This window comes from Fopius arisanus, unplaced genomic scaffold, assembly GCF_000806365.1.
Source record: "Fopius arisanus strain USDA-PBARC FA_bdor unplaced genomic scaffold, ASM80636v1 scaffold00003, whole genome shotgun sequence".
In the NCBI taxonomy this organism is placed as follows: domain Eukaryota; kingdom Metazoa; phylum Arthropoda; class Insecta; order Hymenoptera; family Braconidae; genus Fopius; species Fopius arisanus.
In genome coordinates this window covers 138,487-154,423 of record NW_011887742.1, presented here as the reverse complement: position 1 = coordinate 154,423, position 15,937 = coordinate 138,487, and the positions used below count along the sequence as shown (strand labels likewise).

Below are 15,937 nucleotides of genomic sequence, written 5' to 3'. Positions count from 1 at the left end.
GCTAATTTCTGAATAGAATAACAGGATAACGATTCGTTTATTCGTTTGTTTATTTGTTCATTCATTGAAAAATTCAAAATACTTTCCCCTGAACATGCGGTAATTCCTGAGCTAAAAAATTACTAAAAAAAAGCGAAACGTTTTTGCATTCATAAAAAATTTCAGTCATATCAATCCTTTTATCTGCGAGGGAAAAATTATTTCCGAGTGTTGGATTGAAATGTTGTCCTAATTACAGGATAGAATAAGAAGATAACGATTTTTCATTCATTTTTTTTTGTACAGACCCAGTGAAAACTGAAAAATCCGAAATGTAAATTCCAATGTAAAAATACGTCATTCACTGAATTCATAAAACATGAGGAAAGGGTAGAAGCTTTTCACCATTCAAATTCTAAAAATCGTTCCATTCCAAAACATTAAATCAACCTGCGACACTCGAAAATCCACCCAGAGCACCGAAAAAATCATTACCCTGAAAAATTCAGTTCACCCGCCGTTACATATCCCCATAAACACCGGGAATTTAATGGCATAGTTATTGCTACTGCATATTGAATCCGCCATTTTCCGGCTTGAAAATCCACTTCCGAATTATTCACAATTTAAAATAATTCCCCTTAATTCACATCCACTAAAAACAAAAAAAAACCAACAGATTATCATCTTATCCATTAACCCCCCATTAATAACGGCATTTCCCCTCCACATTTATTTCCTTACTGAATAGAGGGGAAACAGGGCATATGGAACGAGACGTAAACGTTTATTACGTTATCATCATTTCCCACGTTTAAACAGTAATTGAATTTTAAAATTTTCGTCGAACATTTCATCACGAGTCGAGCTAAATCCGATTGAAAACTTTTTGGCACAGGCCCCTCTCATCCCTCTCATCCCATCACTATACTCTAATTAATGAATTAATCCTCCCCATTCCCTTCTCATTCTCCAGTTGCACCCCTTACTGCCCCTCGACACAACTATCTCTAATTTATAACAGCAACTGCTGACTTATTCCAAACAAAGAAAAAAAAAACACCACAACCGGAATTATGAGAAAACGCTAATTGTAGAGTTGAATCAGTGATGTAAGTGAAATAAAAGTGAGATAACGAAACACTGAGACAATTATACCAAGTGTAAACTATAAAAAAATGTGTCACGTGGATAATGAGAATTAATACCACAAGATCTGCATTAAGCGAAACAATAATGATATATCTTGTTACCTAGATCAATTATGTAACGACGTCAACCATGTAATCGTAGAGAAATCTGAATTAGTTGAAATAATAATCCAAATGAATGAGAAGCCAAAAAAAAGAACAAAACCGAGATGATAAAAACCTTAAATTGTATCTATATCGATTGAAAAGAGCTGCAGAGTTTTTGAAATGGGGAGAAAAGATAAAGTGATAAAGAGTATAAAAAGAATATAATGAAAAATACACGTTTCCTTGTTTAAGAAAATAGTTTTCAGTGATTTATCCCAAGTCGACAAGTTTGTCGTGAGATTTATTTGATTCCATCAGGTTCGCGTCTCTCCTCGTTTCGCATTGCTTCTACGACCGTTTGGAAGTGGGGAAAACAGTGGAGTAGATGTTTGTGCATTCACTGATTCACCGGGTATCATAGTACATGCGGCATTGTAGAACATCCCTGTCAAGTTTGGAATTGGGTAAATAAAAGGTAGTAATGAAGGTGATACAAGAGAAGTTACAACGAAATGTGAGGATTCAATGAAAATAGTCATTGGATCAGATTCACCTTTAATCTTAGTTGCTAATGGTTGACATGGGCTCTCGTCCAGATCCAAGTCCATCTCAACTCTGCCACCCTCCATTGCTGATGCGATTGAGCATCCGATGTCGAAAACGTGATTGATGATAAAATGGAATGTACAAAGCACCAGGATAATGAGAATCGGTAGGCAAAGACTTGACTCGAAATTATCGAGAAACTCGTGGACCCTCGGTGGTAATAAATCGTTGTACATTTTTCGAGGGGACGATTTAATGGGACATATGATGGATGTTATCAATTTTTACTTTTTTTTTTGTAATGATTGCAGGATGTTTTGGTAATCGCGGGGGGGTTCATTCAACCCTCCATTTGGATGGCGAGCTATTCCAAGTTGGAAAATGTCAGAGCAAACAAATGACTGGGTAATTTCGAGGAATGTCAGGGTGTTGATTCAATTTCCAACGGGTTTCGGACGACTCGAACGAGATAACGAATGAGAATTCGTGGTAGTTTTCATAGGGGATTGCAAGAGCAAATTTTCTGAGGGAATCTTTTGGATTCAAAGGGAATGTTACAATTGTATTCTCATGTGCTTTTGTATTAATTTTGTTTTACCTCCACTGATTGCGTTTATCGAGCGTTTCAGAACTTTCGAAACAGTTACATAACATTGTCGAGAATCCACGCGGTTTAATTCTACTTGTTTCAACTCCGCAATGCTAAAAACAATGAGACTTCATATTAATTTCGAACGGCTAAAATTTCCCCTCCATTTTCCTCCCGTTCAATCAATTCTCGACAGTAGCAATTAATTAAATTCCACGAGAAACTTCAACAATGTTTTGATTGGTTCAACTCGGCTGTGAAATATTGTCATGAATTTTTGTAATTGCTGTTCACCGAATTACTCATTAAAATTCAAACAAATATCATTCAATGGAAAAAAATGCAACAAATTATTCATGTTAGTTGAATTTTCAACTATTTATTCCTCTGACTCGTCTTATTCTAGATTTTAATTAACAGTCTCCTCAAATGAAATTATTGGGTCTAAGTCTTTCAATTATATACACACTGGAAAGGATGATAATTGTATTAATTTAATAATTTCATGAAATTCTTTGTAATTGTACTGTTGGCAGTGTTTCCATTCCCCTTTGTCCCAAAAAAAAAATCAATCACCAAGAGATGATAAATCTTTTGAGCTCGACGTTATGAATTCCACGTGGGGAAAATAGTTGGTAAATCCCTGAAAATTACAACGTTTGTGCTGATGGACCCCAAATATTTTCCCTCTCCCCTCAACTGCAATCCACAAGAACAAATCCCATGAAGATAACCCAAACCTGCCATCCCAAGTACCACCTGGCATTAAAATCCCAAAATCACCTCACGGTTTCCACAGTTTAACGAGGCCATCCTCACTGTACGAACAGAGTAGATTCTGATGTGGATGATGAGCAAGGCCAATGACATCCTTCTCATGAATCTAAAACCCAAAACGATTCAAGTTAAAACTCATAAATAATTCATGCATTCCCCTATAAAATCCAAAACAAAGCAATGGAATTTACGTTTAACGTTCGCTCGAGTTTTCCAGACGACGTTGAAAAGCAGTAGAGTACGAGATCCTCACCAACGCAGTAAATAAATTCACCCCTGGGTGACACAACAGCACTAACAAAGTCCCCGCCTTCCCTCTTACCACTGGAGAACGACCTGACAATTTGGCCCTGCATATTCATGATAACAACAGTGTTGGAGCGATTGCAGACGACAAAATTCTCTTGATTTCTCGCCAATAGGTGAATACTGTTGACAGTGAGGTCTGCAGCACCCAGAGATTTGTAAGTGCCTATGCACTCGGTTGTTTTCAAGCTCCACAGTTTGACAGTACCATCAGAGGATGCTGAGATAACATGATGCCCATCAGGTGCAAAGACAGCTTCATTGACAAAAGAGGAATGCCCTCGAAATTCCTTCAATGTTTTACCCGACTTGAGACCGTGAATTCTAATTGTGGCATCAAATGAGGCTGTAAGAATTTGGCCATTATCCCTGCTGAATTGAATACAAGTGACACCTTTGGCATGTGCCTTCTCAAATCTCCTGAGGCACTGACCACTCTGCATCCTCCATATCTTGATCTTTCCATCCTGTGAACCAGTCGCCAGCATTTCACTGTCTCTGCTGAAGGCCATGGACAGCACTGCCTGCTCCATCATCATAAAGTTGTCCTGTGCCTGATACTTCAGGTCCTTTCGTATTTTTCCTGTTGTAAAATTCCATACCTCGATGAAACCATCCACTGAGCCAGTAACCAAGTATTGACCATCTGGTGAAAATCTCGCACACTCCACGTGCGATTTCTGACCGAATTTAATCTGCTTTGATAGCTGTGTTGGATATTTTTCATCCTCCTGGTCTCTCACTGCTGCTTTACCTCGGAACAGATCGATTGTTGTGCCTGGGGGAAGCAAACCCTGGTGCTGTTGCCATTTCAGTGCTTGACCCAGGAGAGCTAGCAATCTGCTTGAGGGCACAACTGATACTTCTCCGGATAGGGCGCTTGCTATGTAGGCACGACGTTTTTCTTTGGTACTGCCGTCTGGATAGGCCTCTCGAGGATCGAAATACGATCGGGCGAGAAGATTCTCTGAGGGGAACGGAATAAACACTGGTTATTTCCAGATAATCATCGAGGGGTTACTTGAAGGGTATTAAGGAGCTCTTCTGGTGAAGATGCTTCGAGATTTATCGAGGTTTAGGTTTTCAGAATGCGCAGGAACATTTTACCCCGGGGTATGGAACATAGTCGAAATTCTGAGATATTCAGCAGACCGATTCATTAATCAAATTTTTTTAGAAGAATTCTTGACACACTTGAAAAATACTATTTTAGAGTGTGTTATATTTTTTGACACTTTAATCATTTTGAATGGGAAGAACGATTTAAATTGCATGAATTCCCGGTTTGCTGAGAGATGCCGAAATATTTCGAAATTTCATATCATTCTCAAACAAATCGCTAAAGTAGCGGAATATTTTTGACAGAATTAGTAAAAAGTAGTTTTAGATTAAAGATCTCCCGAATTTTATAAATAAATAATTAATTGAATTGACTGACAGAATTCAAAGTATGAACACATTTTCTCATCAAAGTATATAACACTTAAAATATGTCTGGCATATTAATATTTCCACAGGGGGAAAAAATACTAAAGTATTGGAAAATTCTTCCAATTCCATTTTCTCATAAATTTTTCCATAATTATTCATTGATTATTATTCCCACTCGTCATTCCATTCACGGAATAACCCTCTAAATTGATTTATCGGAGGCTTCAATTACCAAGCATAAAACCCCTCCAAGAGAATTCGTGCATTCTTCAAACACCTCTCAATCATTGAAATCAATACTCCCCCGGAGCCACAGACTAAAAAGAAACGAGGTGAAATTTAGTTATTCATATTCTCCCAATCCTATTCAAACCATCGTAAACAATTCCGTGCTGTGCCGCGCAGAATCCGATTTTCCACCTCAGCCCCAGGTAAACAAATGCGTTCAATGAATACCGACCGATGAATAATAAACGAATTACAATACTCCCCATCTTCATCGAGCCCACGACATTACATGTATGCGAATCAAATCGTTGAATTACAACTACTACTATTCATGCAATATTCATTCTCCACCCGTTCAACCTGAATTAATTATATTTTTCAATTACCCAGTGAGATAAATCAATGAATCACCATTGGCACGCGCTCCCCGGAGGACTCCATTAACATAATCTTAATAAACACAATTAAATTATTTCACAATTACCCAGAACTGCACAGGGAAGCAACAGTAAGTGAAATTTCCGCCCCCAAATCTATCAATTTCAATTAACAAAATTAAACCAAAAAACCATACCAGAAAACCTCTTTTGTAAAATTGTTAAAAATTTACATAATTATTCCCTGAGCTCACCGCATCCCTTTTATCATCCCAGGAAAATTCATTTAGGTCGTTGAACATTTAGTCAAAGTTTCCAGCAACTCGATTATTGTCTTACCTAAATGAATGTAACGTTCAGGCTCCTGTTGCTTCATCATAATCATTGGATCCGTTTGTCTAAGTAACGAACGCGCTGCTCCCAATTCCCTCAGTTCAATCAATTCTAAAACCACTTGCTCGTAAAGATCTATGAGCTTTTTGTCTGGCAACTTGAGAGACTGAATGGCCTTTAGTACAGTGTCCCAGTGTCCATTGTTTATATCCGCTACAAAACCATCTACACTGTCAACTGTGTTCAAAGATACGCCTGTTTCCTCCTGGATAATAAGGTGCGGTCATTTAGGTTCAGTTAATGACATTTTACATACTTTTAGCTAAAATTCACGTTTTTTGTTTAATTTCTGATGAGTTTCAAGAGTATTCAAGATTCATTATTCAAAAGTATTCGACAAGAAATAGAGAGATCGGGAGATCGAATATTTGTATTGACGAATTGATTTAATGGCCTGCCAGATGACAGTCGTTAGTGAGCCGTCCAGCGTATAACTTTCTTAATTTATTTTTTATCTTTATTTTTAGGAGATTTTGTCTGGGGAATTCCTTTCAGGGGACTCTTTATGAGGGGATTTTATCCGAGGAATTTTTGTTTGGAGGAATAACTCCTACAACCGAAAGGGCGTAGAAGATTTTTAATTTGAATTCGTGTCTTCCAAATTACCTCTAATATTGCTCTTTAATATACAAAGAATTTGTCATCTATTTTTTGACGTTAGTCACAAGATAAATCATTAATTATTTCAAACAAATCATTAGTTCGCAAAACATCGATCTTTAATATTCGTGTTTGAGAGACAGTGCTTTGATGTTTGAAGGATGAAAATGAAAAATTCCATCCATCCGGAATTATTTGATCAGACTGCAAATATTGGGCGATTATTGACGCTGTTGATTTTCCAGTATATTAACTGATGAACTGGATGATGCTTTTGGAGGATAATTCGATGTTGGATAAATTACCTGTAATGTTTGCAATGTTTTCACGAGATTTGACTCCTTCAAATATTGTTGGATCAGTCGAATGACACTGAAATAAAAATTACAGTAAACAAGCCATCGCTTTTCCGATATTTCCAGGGTGTGAATAATTCAATTGACACTTACTCTGCGGATTCAATCTCGATGGACATTGTTGGTTAATTATTGACACAGTCACCGTACACAGATCGAATATTCACTATCAAAAAACGATATATTATTCAAGATTATTTGCTAATCTGGCGTCAAGAGGATTGAGGTTATGTTCCCAGATGTGCCATCGAGGAATAGGCAGAAATCTAGGGGAGGAATTATCTAAATAATGAGATCCCGCTTGTCGCGGGATTATCTACGTATCTTATTATTTTCTGTGGTATGAATGCTTTTTGTTTTTTATTTGTTTAACTTTGTTTGTTATTTTTTATTTGTTTGACTTGATGGATACCCCAGCATACTACGATGCCGCTGAGGTCAATCGAATCCCCAGAACTGAGCCTCTACTTTAGTCAATCCTCTTTTGGTCGAATCTAGATAATTTTTGATTTCTCTAGATAATGCTCCAGTCTCTGAAGTTGGCTGCACCAGGAGTTCGACAACAGCTGGGCATTGCTCCGAATTACAAGTTTAAACGCAGCATCGCTCTTGTTGTTTACAGGCGAAAATTTCACCGCGAATAAATCCCGCGTCTTTGCAATTGTGTTTTCACATTTAATTATCCATTTGCGTACACAGACCGTAATAATTAACTCGTTCGAAAATAGATTCAGTGAAAGAAAGTGAAAGATCCATGCCGAACACTCGTGGCAGTAGTAAGTACAGCGATTAACCTAATATTTTTTAACTCTCCTATTGACATTATCAAGATATTAGTAACAAAAAGGTAAATGGTACCGAGTTTCAATTACTACAGTTAGCCAATAGGAAAGTTTTCAATGAATATCTCTAAATATAAGTGAGATAGTAAAATTTTAGTCGATACATCTATTGAAGTTCTTATTCCACTCTACAAAAAACATTCTGCAAAAATTTTCGCTATCTCTCTTAGATTTTGAGACAATTTTGAAAAACTGAAGTAGTGAATGATTACCCTTGACTTCTCCACCGCTATCGATTAATCACCATCAATAATTCCTGGATTCTCCCAGTATAATTTTCTCCAAAATGACTGAACAAGAGAAAATGGAGGTGATAAACATTGACTCTGACGACGAAGAGAAGAAAAAAATGAAAGGCCAGAAGACGTCGAAGAAGCTCATCTGCATTAATCTGAAGTGTGAGTCGGGTGTGAATCTCAAGACAGCCTCGTCGTTCGCTTGCAGTTATTACGGTTTAAATCTAGCCAAGAAGAAGAAGAGATATATCTGTGATAAGTGTCATGTTGCTGCAATCGAGCACCAGGAGATGCTGGCAGAGGCCTTCTTCAAGCGAGAGCCACTGCTCAAGTGCGAATTGCCTGATAATACAATGCAAATAGATCTGTCCGATAGTGACTCCGACGGAGATGCTGTTACAGAGCCAGACGAGGAGGAGTATCTCCCGGAAGATGTTCTGTTGGACATGGAGACCAAGATCGAGGGGGCCCTGGCTAATGTCCTGCAGAAGTACGATGTGGACTATCAGCTGACTGAATCTCAGAAAATCTTGGAGGCGCAGTTCGACGAGATTGATCGATCCAACGATGAGTCTGATAAGGACATCAAACGGATGATCACTAAAATGGATACGATAAGGAATAGTCTTTATGATGCCTTTAGGCCAGATATAAAAATGCTGGCAGATTTGTCCATCGATGATGGGCCATCCATGGTGCCCTCTCCAATTCCTTCACCCACCAGGGTTTCACAACGTCCAGAACCCCCTGGCCATCCTACCGTTGCCACCAAAAAAGTAACACAAGTTAGAATACCACCACCAATTCCACCGAAGAGTCAAGACAATCAGGTGGAGATCATGCCAGTTATTGAGAAAATTGATAGACAACATATTGGGTATGGACTTCCTGCTCATGGCAAACTCATTCTGCGACCTGCTGAGGTCGATAACATTGTTCTTGTGATGAAGCATCCGCTTATGCCCTGGATCAAGGCCAAGGTAAGGAATTCAGTAGCGTAGAGCTGGTAACAATTCCATTTAGGTCGTACGTGTTTTCGAGGGATGTCTCAAAGTTCAAGGGAGATACTGTAAATTTTGTGAGTACCTTTTTGTAGCTCCGATTCTGCTCTACAAACGAGGCCTTCATGAACGTTTCGGTATCGCTCTTGGATTAAAAAATATTTTCCGAAAACAATACTAGGGAATCAGTCGACTTGTTAAATGACTTCATATTCTTTTATTGTCGATATCTCGAGATTCTCTGAGTAGACTTTGATTGGATGGGTGATCTTGAACAATTTCCGATTTTCTGGTAATGAAAATGAAACTGGATTCATCAAAATCGAAAAAATATTATTTTAAATAAATGACATTATTTCAATTAATCTTTTTTTGTTATTCAGGTTCATGCTATCATAACTTATCAACCCATGAGCTATCGTGTCAAGTTTCTTCCGAAAAAATACAACAACTCCTTAAGAACAGTGTACGGCCGACAATTGGCTATTTATGCACCAGCTTCAGTGATTATTCCAGTTGCAACGAGGGTCGTTGCTATCTTCAACGATGTTAATTCGAGTAACTATTATAGTGGGGTCATTGCTGAGCCACCAAAAACAACAAACAAACACAGGCAAGATCTCCGTTATACATTTTCTCCTAATTACTTATTCTCGTTTACATTTGAATAGACTGAGAAATTCAACTTTGTAAATGGAAATTTTCCCTCTTTGGAAGTTGGCACCTGAGAAAGAGAAGCTCTTGGGAAAAGTTTTTTAAGCATGTCACTGCGGACGATTTATGGAAACTTTATAATGACAAGTTTCTCTTAACTATTTTTACAGCAAGACACAAAGGAGGAAAAATTATTTTAGAAAGTTACAGTGTGATGAACTCTGAGAATAATTTGAGGATATTCATCTGCAATGAGAACAATTTTTTTTTTAACTGATAAAAAAGTGATTTTTCATATTGATTAGGAAAAAAAGACCAGCTCCTTTTCAAAATCGACTGGAATTTTTTTCCACCTTTAATAAAATAATCTTGAGAGACTGCCTACTAATTTAACTTCTAACTTTCCTTCACAGATACCTGGTCTTCTTCGACGACGGTTACGCCCAGTACGTGGCTCACAAGCACATATTCGTAGTGAGCGAGAGTTCTCAACGTGTCTGGGAAGACATACCAATAGAATCCCGTGATTTCGTGAAGAAATACATCGAAGGTTATCCCGAACGTCCAATGGTGAAGCTGCAACCAGGTCAGGTTGTAAAAACCGAGTGGAATGGTAAATGGTGGGTGGCAAGAGTAGCCCAAGTGGATGCCTCACTGGTGCAGATGTCATTTGACGCTGATAATCGCACCGAATGGATCTACCGTGGCTCCACAAGACTGGGCCCGCTGTACCTGGAGCTTCTGAAAGCAAATGCACGTCAGCAGGGCCACCACATGCCAGTGAATACCCCTGGTCGCCACAGAATAGCCCCAGGTGGTAAGGCCAATATTCCGTACGTAGAGTACACCTCAGGGACAGTTGAACCAGACCTGGAGACTGTCAAAGACCCCCCAGCAGCATCACCAAAACCTCCACCCCAGTCTCGAGCAGTGGCTCGTAAGAGTACCGCTAAGAAATCAAATATTGAGCCGACGTATATTCCAGCAGCGGAAGCCAAATCAGCGTACAGCATCGCCTTCTACGCCCTTCCCAACTCCATCAAGGTCAAACAATATGTGCCACACGAGTGTAATGCCAGTTGTATTCAACTCAAGGACTTTAAAGTAGACGATCTCAAGGGATACTCACCCCTGTCGATTCCCCTGCTGTGTGGCTGGAACAGACAGATCTGCAGATACCCTAAGGGCAAGAAAGTGGTTATGTATCAGACACCCTGCGGAGTACGACTAAGGTCCATCGAGGAGGTTCACCAGTATCTCAGGAAAACAAAGTCCACCATATCAGTGGATCTCTTCGAGTTTGACAGCTGGGTCCACTGTCTGGCTGAATTTATCCTCGACAAGTGCTTCGTCAATATCATGGATCTCAGTTATGGCGCTGAGAATGTTCCCATTCCCTGTGTCAATGAACAAGATCATGCTCTTCCTGATCAAATCACTTATAGCACAATTAGAGAGCCCACTGAAGGGGTGAATTTAAATTTGGATCCAGAATTTTTGTGCAGCTGTGACTGCGAGGATGATTGTCAGGATAAGGAGAAGTGCCAATGCTGGCAGCTGACGATCCAGGGGGCGCAGGCCACGCTTGGGGGTAGAGTGCCTGCTAATAATGTTGGCTATCACTACAAACGTCTCCCAGAGCCTGTCACCACTGGTATTTACGAGTGCAATTCAAGGTGCAAATGCTCGGTGAAAACATGTCTCAACAGGGTTGTTCAGCATCCTCTGACTCTGAAGCTTCAGGTATTCAAGACACAGAGGAGAGGATGGGGGATCAGGTGTCTCAATGACATACCAGTGGGTTCATTTATATGTATCTATGCAGGAAGATTACTCACTGAACAGGGGGCTAATGAAGGGGGTAAGAACTATGGAGATGAGTATCTTGCTGAGTTGGATTATGTGGAGGTTGTGGAGAATATCAAGGAAGGATTTGAGGCTGATGTTCTCGATCCTGACATATCCATTGACTCGCCATCACCCAAGGAGCGGGGTCAGGAGGACGAGAGGAGCTCCAGGAGGAGGACAGGCCCTGATGGTGATGCCGATTTCGATCCCAGGCAGTACACTGAGTATTCCAAGCTCGACTCTGAGGGCGATGACTCCATGAAGAAGAGACTGAGAAAGAGGAAGAAGAGTGATGAAATTGTTATTCAGGATGTCGAGGACAAGAGTGAGGATGGGAGCATTGGAAAGAGTGAGGATGGATCTGTTGGGAAGAGCTCCACTGATAATAATCAGGATGGAAGTGATGAAGAGGTCAAGGGCAATGGGCGGCGGGAGCTTATCAGATTTGAACCGACTGTTGAGCCCACCATTGAGAGACCCAAGTTCAAGTCTGTGAGGGACTTCTTCGGGGAGGATGAGGCTGTCTATATCATGGATGCTAAAACCACTGGCAATATTGGAAGATATCTCAATCACTCTTGTGATCCCAATGTCTTTGTCCAGAATGTCTTTGTCGATACTCATGATGTGAGGTTCCCCTGGGTCGCCTTTTTCGCACTTACTTTCATCGGGGCTGGGCGTGAGTTGACTTGGAACTACAGCTATGATGTTGGCAGCATCCCTGGGAAGATCATAATCTGCAAATGTGGAGCTTCCAACTGTAGAGGACGACTACTGTAAACCGTCCTGGGCTCTTGGAGGCTTGTTTTAGGTTTTATTGAATAAGATTCTATCATTTGTGTCCATTATTTTTTTTTTTTGTAATTTCAGAGAGGGGAAATATAGAATTCCAAGACCTGTATTCTGTTTTAATTGTTTTATAGGCCACCGTTCGTTTACATTGGAGAAATTGTTGAATGAAATAGTGGGGATTTAATTTTATAGTTTCACTTTTTTTGGTGCGAAATTTATCGCATGAATTAGCAGATTGAATGACTTTAGTATGATCAGGATTTTTTGAATTTTTGATGTGGTTGTAGGGATTTGCGTATATAGAAAGACTTTGCAATTTATTTTAGGTGAAATCGTTAGATGAAATGATAATTTCGTTTTTCAAGACCCGGTAAAGGGAAAAAATAGACTTTGAAGTATGATTTTTTTGTTTTATTACTAAAATACAAGATAATTCATTCACAACGCCAGTATTGCATGCCTTTGACCTTTCTAATTTTGAGTTTAAGTTTTATTGACGAGAAAATTATGAAGCGAGGCACAAGATTGAGTGGATTCAGCATTGAATTTTTCAGTTTTTTGATTCGTCGTGAAGTCATTGAGTAAATGATTCAGTTTTGGATTTTATTCGTCTCGTCTCTTTATTTCACTAGGTAGGTGTTCGATCTCTTATTTACTATTATAGAGCCATTTACCATTTGTACCACGTAACGGACATGAAACGTTGAAAACATGTTTCTAGGCAGTTATTGTTTTGACATTGAACGGTTCTCAGATTCAAATGCGGGAAAGAATCTTCTTAGTACCTATTCACTTCCTGAATCCTTGGAATAGAAACTAAAACTCGGTAAAAGTGCAGACAATTGACCACGAGTCACATAAATAATCTCAACACAATATTCACGAAAAAGAAATTAAGTTGAGGAAAAATGCTAGTGGATACTTTCACAGATATTTGATCACACACTTAAGAACTATCTTATCGCTCTTAAAAAATTCACACTCGTGAGTACATAAACAAATTTGGCAAAACATCGTTAATCATCTTGGAGACGAGTCAACTCTATCATGAATTGGACTAAAATTGGATTCAATTAAATTTTTTAATAGAAAATAAAATGCAATTGCAACAATTGTAAATGTTGGATTCTGGAATCGAGTTGAAGCTAATTGATGGCAATATAGTTATTAAACATCTCCTCGAGTATGTTTCTCCAGAGGAAATTTCGGTACTGAGATAGTGAGAAAGTATATTCGGCCGTGTCTCTATAATTTCGGAGCTAGAATATCTACTGGAGCATTAAACTCTTGAAAGATGATCGATGAAAGTTACTGCAGTGAAGTTGACATTCAGTATTTTCGCATCAAAAGAAATCTGAATATAAAACTACGTGATACAAAATAAATTGAAACTCGTGCTTAAGTCGTGGGAATGGGGAATGGAGTCTACCAGATTCTCATTTCATTCTCATCAATGAAATTGATGGTAAAAGAAAATTTAAAAATCAATAAATAACATGTGAAGTAACAATTATATGTCTTCTACCGTTAGGAACGGCCAACTGCTTGGTTATATTCATATTGGCAACAGAATTCTCCAATTTCCCAATCAAATTTCGAGTGAAAATCAATTAGAAGGCTTGTGAGACTCGAAATAAGCCCCATCTGTCAATAAAAATCCCAATAATCTGCGATTTGTCTTACGAGAAACGTTAACATATCAAAGTAACAAAATAATATTTCATCATTTTCCCTCATTCATTCTCTCGCTCTCACGTTACTTTGGTTTTACGCTAGTCTACGCCGTTTGCACGTAGGAGAGTCTTAATCTCGTCCTTTTCAGCAGCCTCCAGGTAACTCACACCATCCGGTGTTAGACCATATGGATTGGCACCTTTTTCCAGGAGCAGTTTTACACAATTGGTGTGACCCTCCCATATTGCCGCTAGTAGAGTCGTAATTCCATGTTTGTCAGTTGCCTACGCAATTCAAGTTACCGATATTAATTATCGAGTGCTCTGTCTCCTTCTCAATAAATTATCAATCAATCGCATTTTTCTGCATTAGTTGTGACTGAAGGTAGATTTGTCGTGGAGTTTAATGAGTGAATGATTTACTTTCGCTAAACATTTTTTCCGCAAATAGTCGATCTGATCCGCTATTTCCCAGAAATCTCCAGAACACAAAAAACGAAAAAGTATCAGCAGTAACTCCTCAATTACCCATCTACCCTGAAACCTGTCGACTTAACGTGGAAACACCCAAGGAATTGTTTATACCTGATTAAATTTTCAATCAAAAATGATTTCTTGATATTTCCTTCTAAAATCAATGGTTTTTTAATAAACCGTTGTTAATCAAAGCCGAAAAATGGCATGTATCTACCTTCCCCATTTGATTGCTTTACTGATCTCAAGTGTGCCATTGATTGATTAAATGGAAAAAAAATAAATACAATTGCTTCGACTTACGTTAGCATCTGCACCTTTATCCAATAAATACCTAACGACATCGTTCTGTCCATAATCAGCTGCGTAATGCAGTGGTGTCCTCCCGTCAATCATCTGATTCACGTCGATATTCTGCCGGTATTTGAACAAAAAATTATTGATGAAAATACTAAAGCAATGAGTTTTTTGAGAATTAGTCAGGTTCATGATAATTGTCCAGGTATTGTTGTTAATTATGGGGGATGAAAATGGGTGGAAATAACAGTGAAATAACGTACCTTGTTTTCAACAATGTCTCGAACCTGATCAAGGTCGCCATTCTTAATTCCCCAGACTAATCCACTCATTTTCATATGACGTTTTTAACCTTGCGGAGTCTCAAACAGTATTTCAATGGTTTAGCCAGTTTTTTGTGGTTAATGTGGTTATGGGGGTGGGTATTTGTGGGGATTTGGGGTGGAACACGACGGGGAGGACTTGACAGTCTCCTCCAAGAATCGGAAGAGTACAGGAGGTGGAGAGGATTGCGGAGAATTCGTGGGATTTTCGGACCGTTCGAGCAATCAATGATTCCTCCAATGACGATTGAGGGGCTTTAACCACTGGGGAATCGACCAATCGGAGGACAGAACCGTCGGAAGGTGTCGGGGGAATGGTCGAGGTGCCGCTTCCGGTTTTCAGTGAAACTCCAAGTATCCAAGTAGTTTGACTATTTTTTTTAGAATCTCTCCCTGTATATGATGAAAAAAAAAATTTCAAGTGTATGTATTAAACATTAGACAATATATTTAGTATTAGCATGTCTGATGGAGGTATTTATACAAATTTATTGGTAATCATTAAATATATGTTCAGTCCAAATTATTTGACAGTTTTTTTGTCAAATCTCTGCATGTAATGAGAAAAATAAAATCTTCTCTCAGGTATATTTATTAAATACAAGGAAATATATTTAGTATTGACATGTCTTGTGCCGATATTCATACAGATTTACTGGTGGGGAGTCAATATATTTGACAAAAGAATTTTTTTTTCTCAGTCTACGTTATTGAGCATTAAGGATTTTATGAAATTTAACCCACTCTATTTTTCTGGGATTTTTTGATTTTTGATTCTGAATGGAATCATTTTTCCATTAATGAACATTTTTTTTTCAATATATTAATGCAATATGGATTTTTGGAGACATGTTTTCTTTGGTTATGTATTAACAGTGAATTCCCTCCCTCATTTTTTTGAGCTGCATTAATTTCATCAGAAGAATCTTGAGAGAATTTCAACGAGTGGGATTATTCCCTCGTGAGAATAATTTTTT

General features: G+C 38.6%; 4 protein-coding genes across 4 annotated transcripts; 1 reads left to right on the top strand and 3 right to left on the bottom strand.

Moving 5' to 3' along the window:
* Nucleotides 1-52: 52 nt before the first annotated feature.
* On the bottom strand, nucleotides 53-2,175 carry LOC105268232 (uncharacterized). Its single transcript, XM_011307601.1, has 2 exons — nucleotides 1,771-2,175; nucleotides 53-1,662 (listed from the first exon to the last, which is right to left on the bottom strand). The coding sequence occupies exons 1-2, from the start codon at nucleotides 1,997-1,999 to the stop codon at nucleotides 1,532-1,534; spliced, it is 360 nt and encodes a 119-aa protein (XP_011305903.1). The 5' UTR covers nucleotides 2,000-2,175; the 3' UTR covers nucleotides 53-1,531.
* A 566-nt stretch (nucleotides 2,176-2,741) lies between these two features.
* Smu1 (Smu1 spliceosomal factor) lies at nucleotides 2,742-7,260 on the bottom strand. Its single transcript, XM_011307588.1, has 5 exons — nucleotides 6,914-7,260; nucleotides 6,770-6,836; nucleotides 5,811-6,069; nucleotides 3,321-4,402; nucleotides 2,742-3,235 (listed from the first exon to the last, which is right to left on the bottom strand). Exons 1-5 carry the CDS (start codon nucleotides 6,937-6,939, stop codon nucleotides 3,137-3,139), a joined length of 1,533 nt encoding a protein of 510 aa, XP_011305890.1. The 5' UTR covers nucleotides 6,940-7,260; the 3' UTR covers nucleotides 2,742-3,136.
* A 144-nt stretch (nucleotides 7,261-7,404) lies between these two features.
* On the top strand, nucleotides 7,405-12,302 carry egg (eggless). Its single transcript, XM_011307575.1, has 4 exons — nucleotides 7,405-7,596; nucleotides 7,933-8,878; nucleotides 9,283-9,512; nucleotides 9,967-12,302. Exons 2-4 carry the CDS (start codon nucleotides 7,949-7,951, stop codon nucleotides 12,179-12,181), a joined length of 3,375 nt encoding a protein of 1,124 aa, XP_011305877.1. The 5' UTR covers nucleotides 7,405-7,596; nucleotides 7,933-7,948; the 3' UTR covers nucleotides 12,182-12,302.
* A 287-nt stretch (nucleotides 12,303-12,589) lies between these two features.
* On the bottom strand, nucleotides 12,590-15,188 carry LOC105268210 (myotrophin). Its single transcript, XM_011307562.1, has 3 exons — nucleotides 14,901-15,188; nucleotides 14,644-14,754; nucleotides 12,590-14,151 (listed from the first exon to the last, which is right to left on the bottom strand). Exons 1-3 carry the CDS (start codon nucleotides 14,973-14,975, stop codon nucleotides 13,966-13,968), a joined length of 372 nt encoding a protein of 123 aa, XP_011305864.1. The 5' UTR covers nucleotides 14,976-15,188; the 3' UTR covers nucleotides 12,590-13,965.
* Between the last annotated feature and the right edge of the window lie 749 nt (nucleotides 15,189-15,937).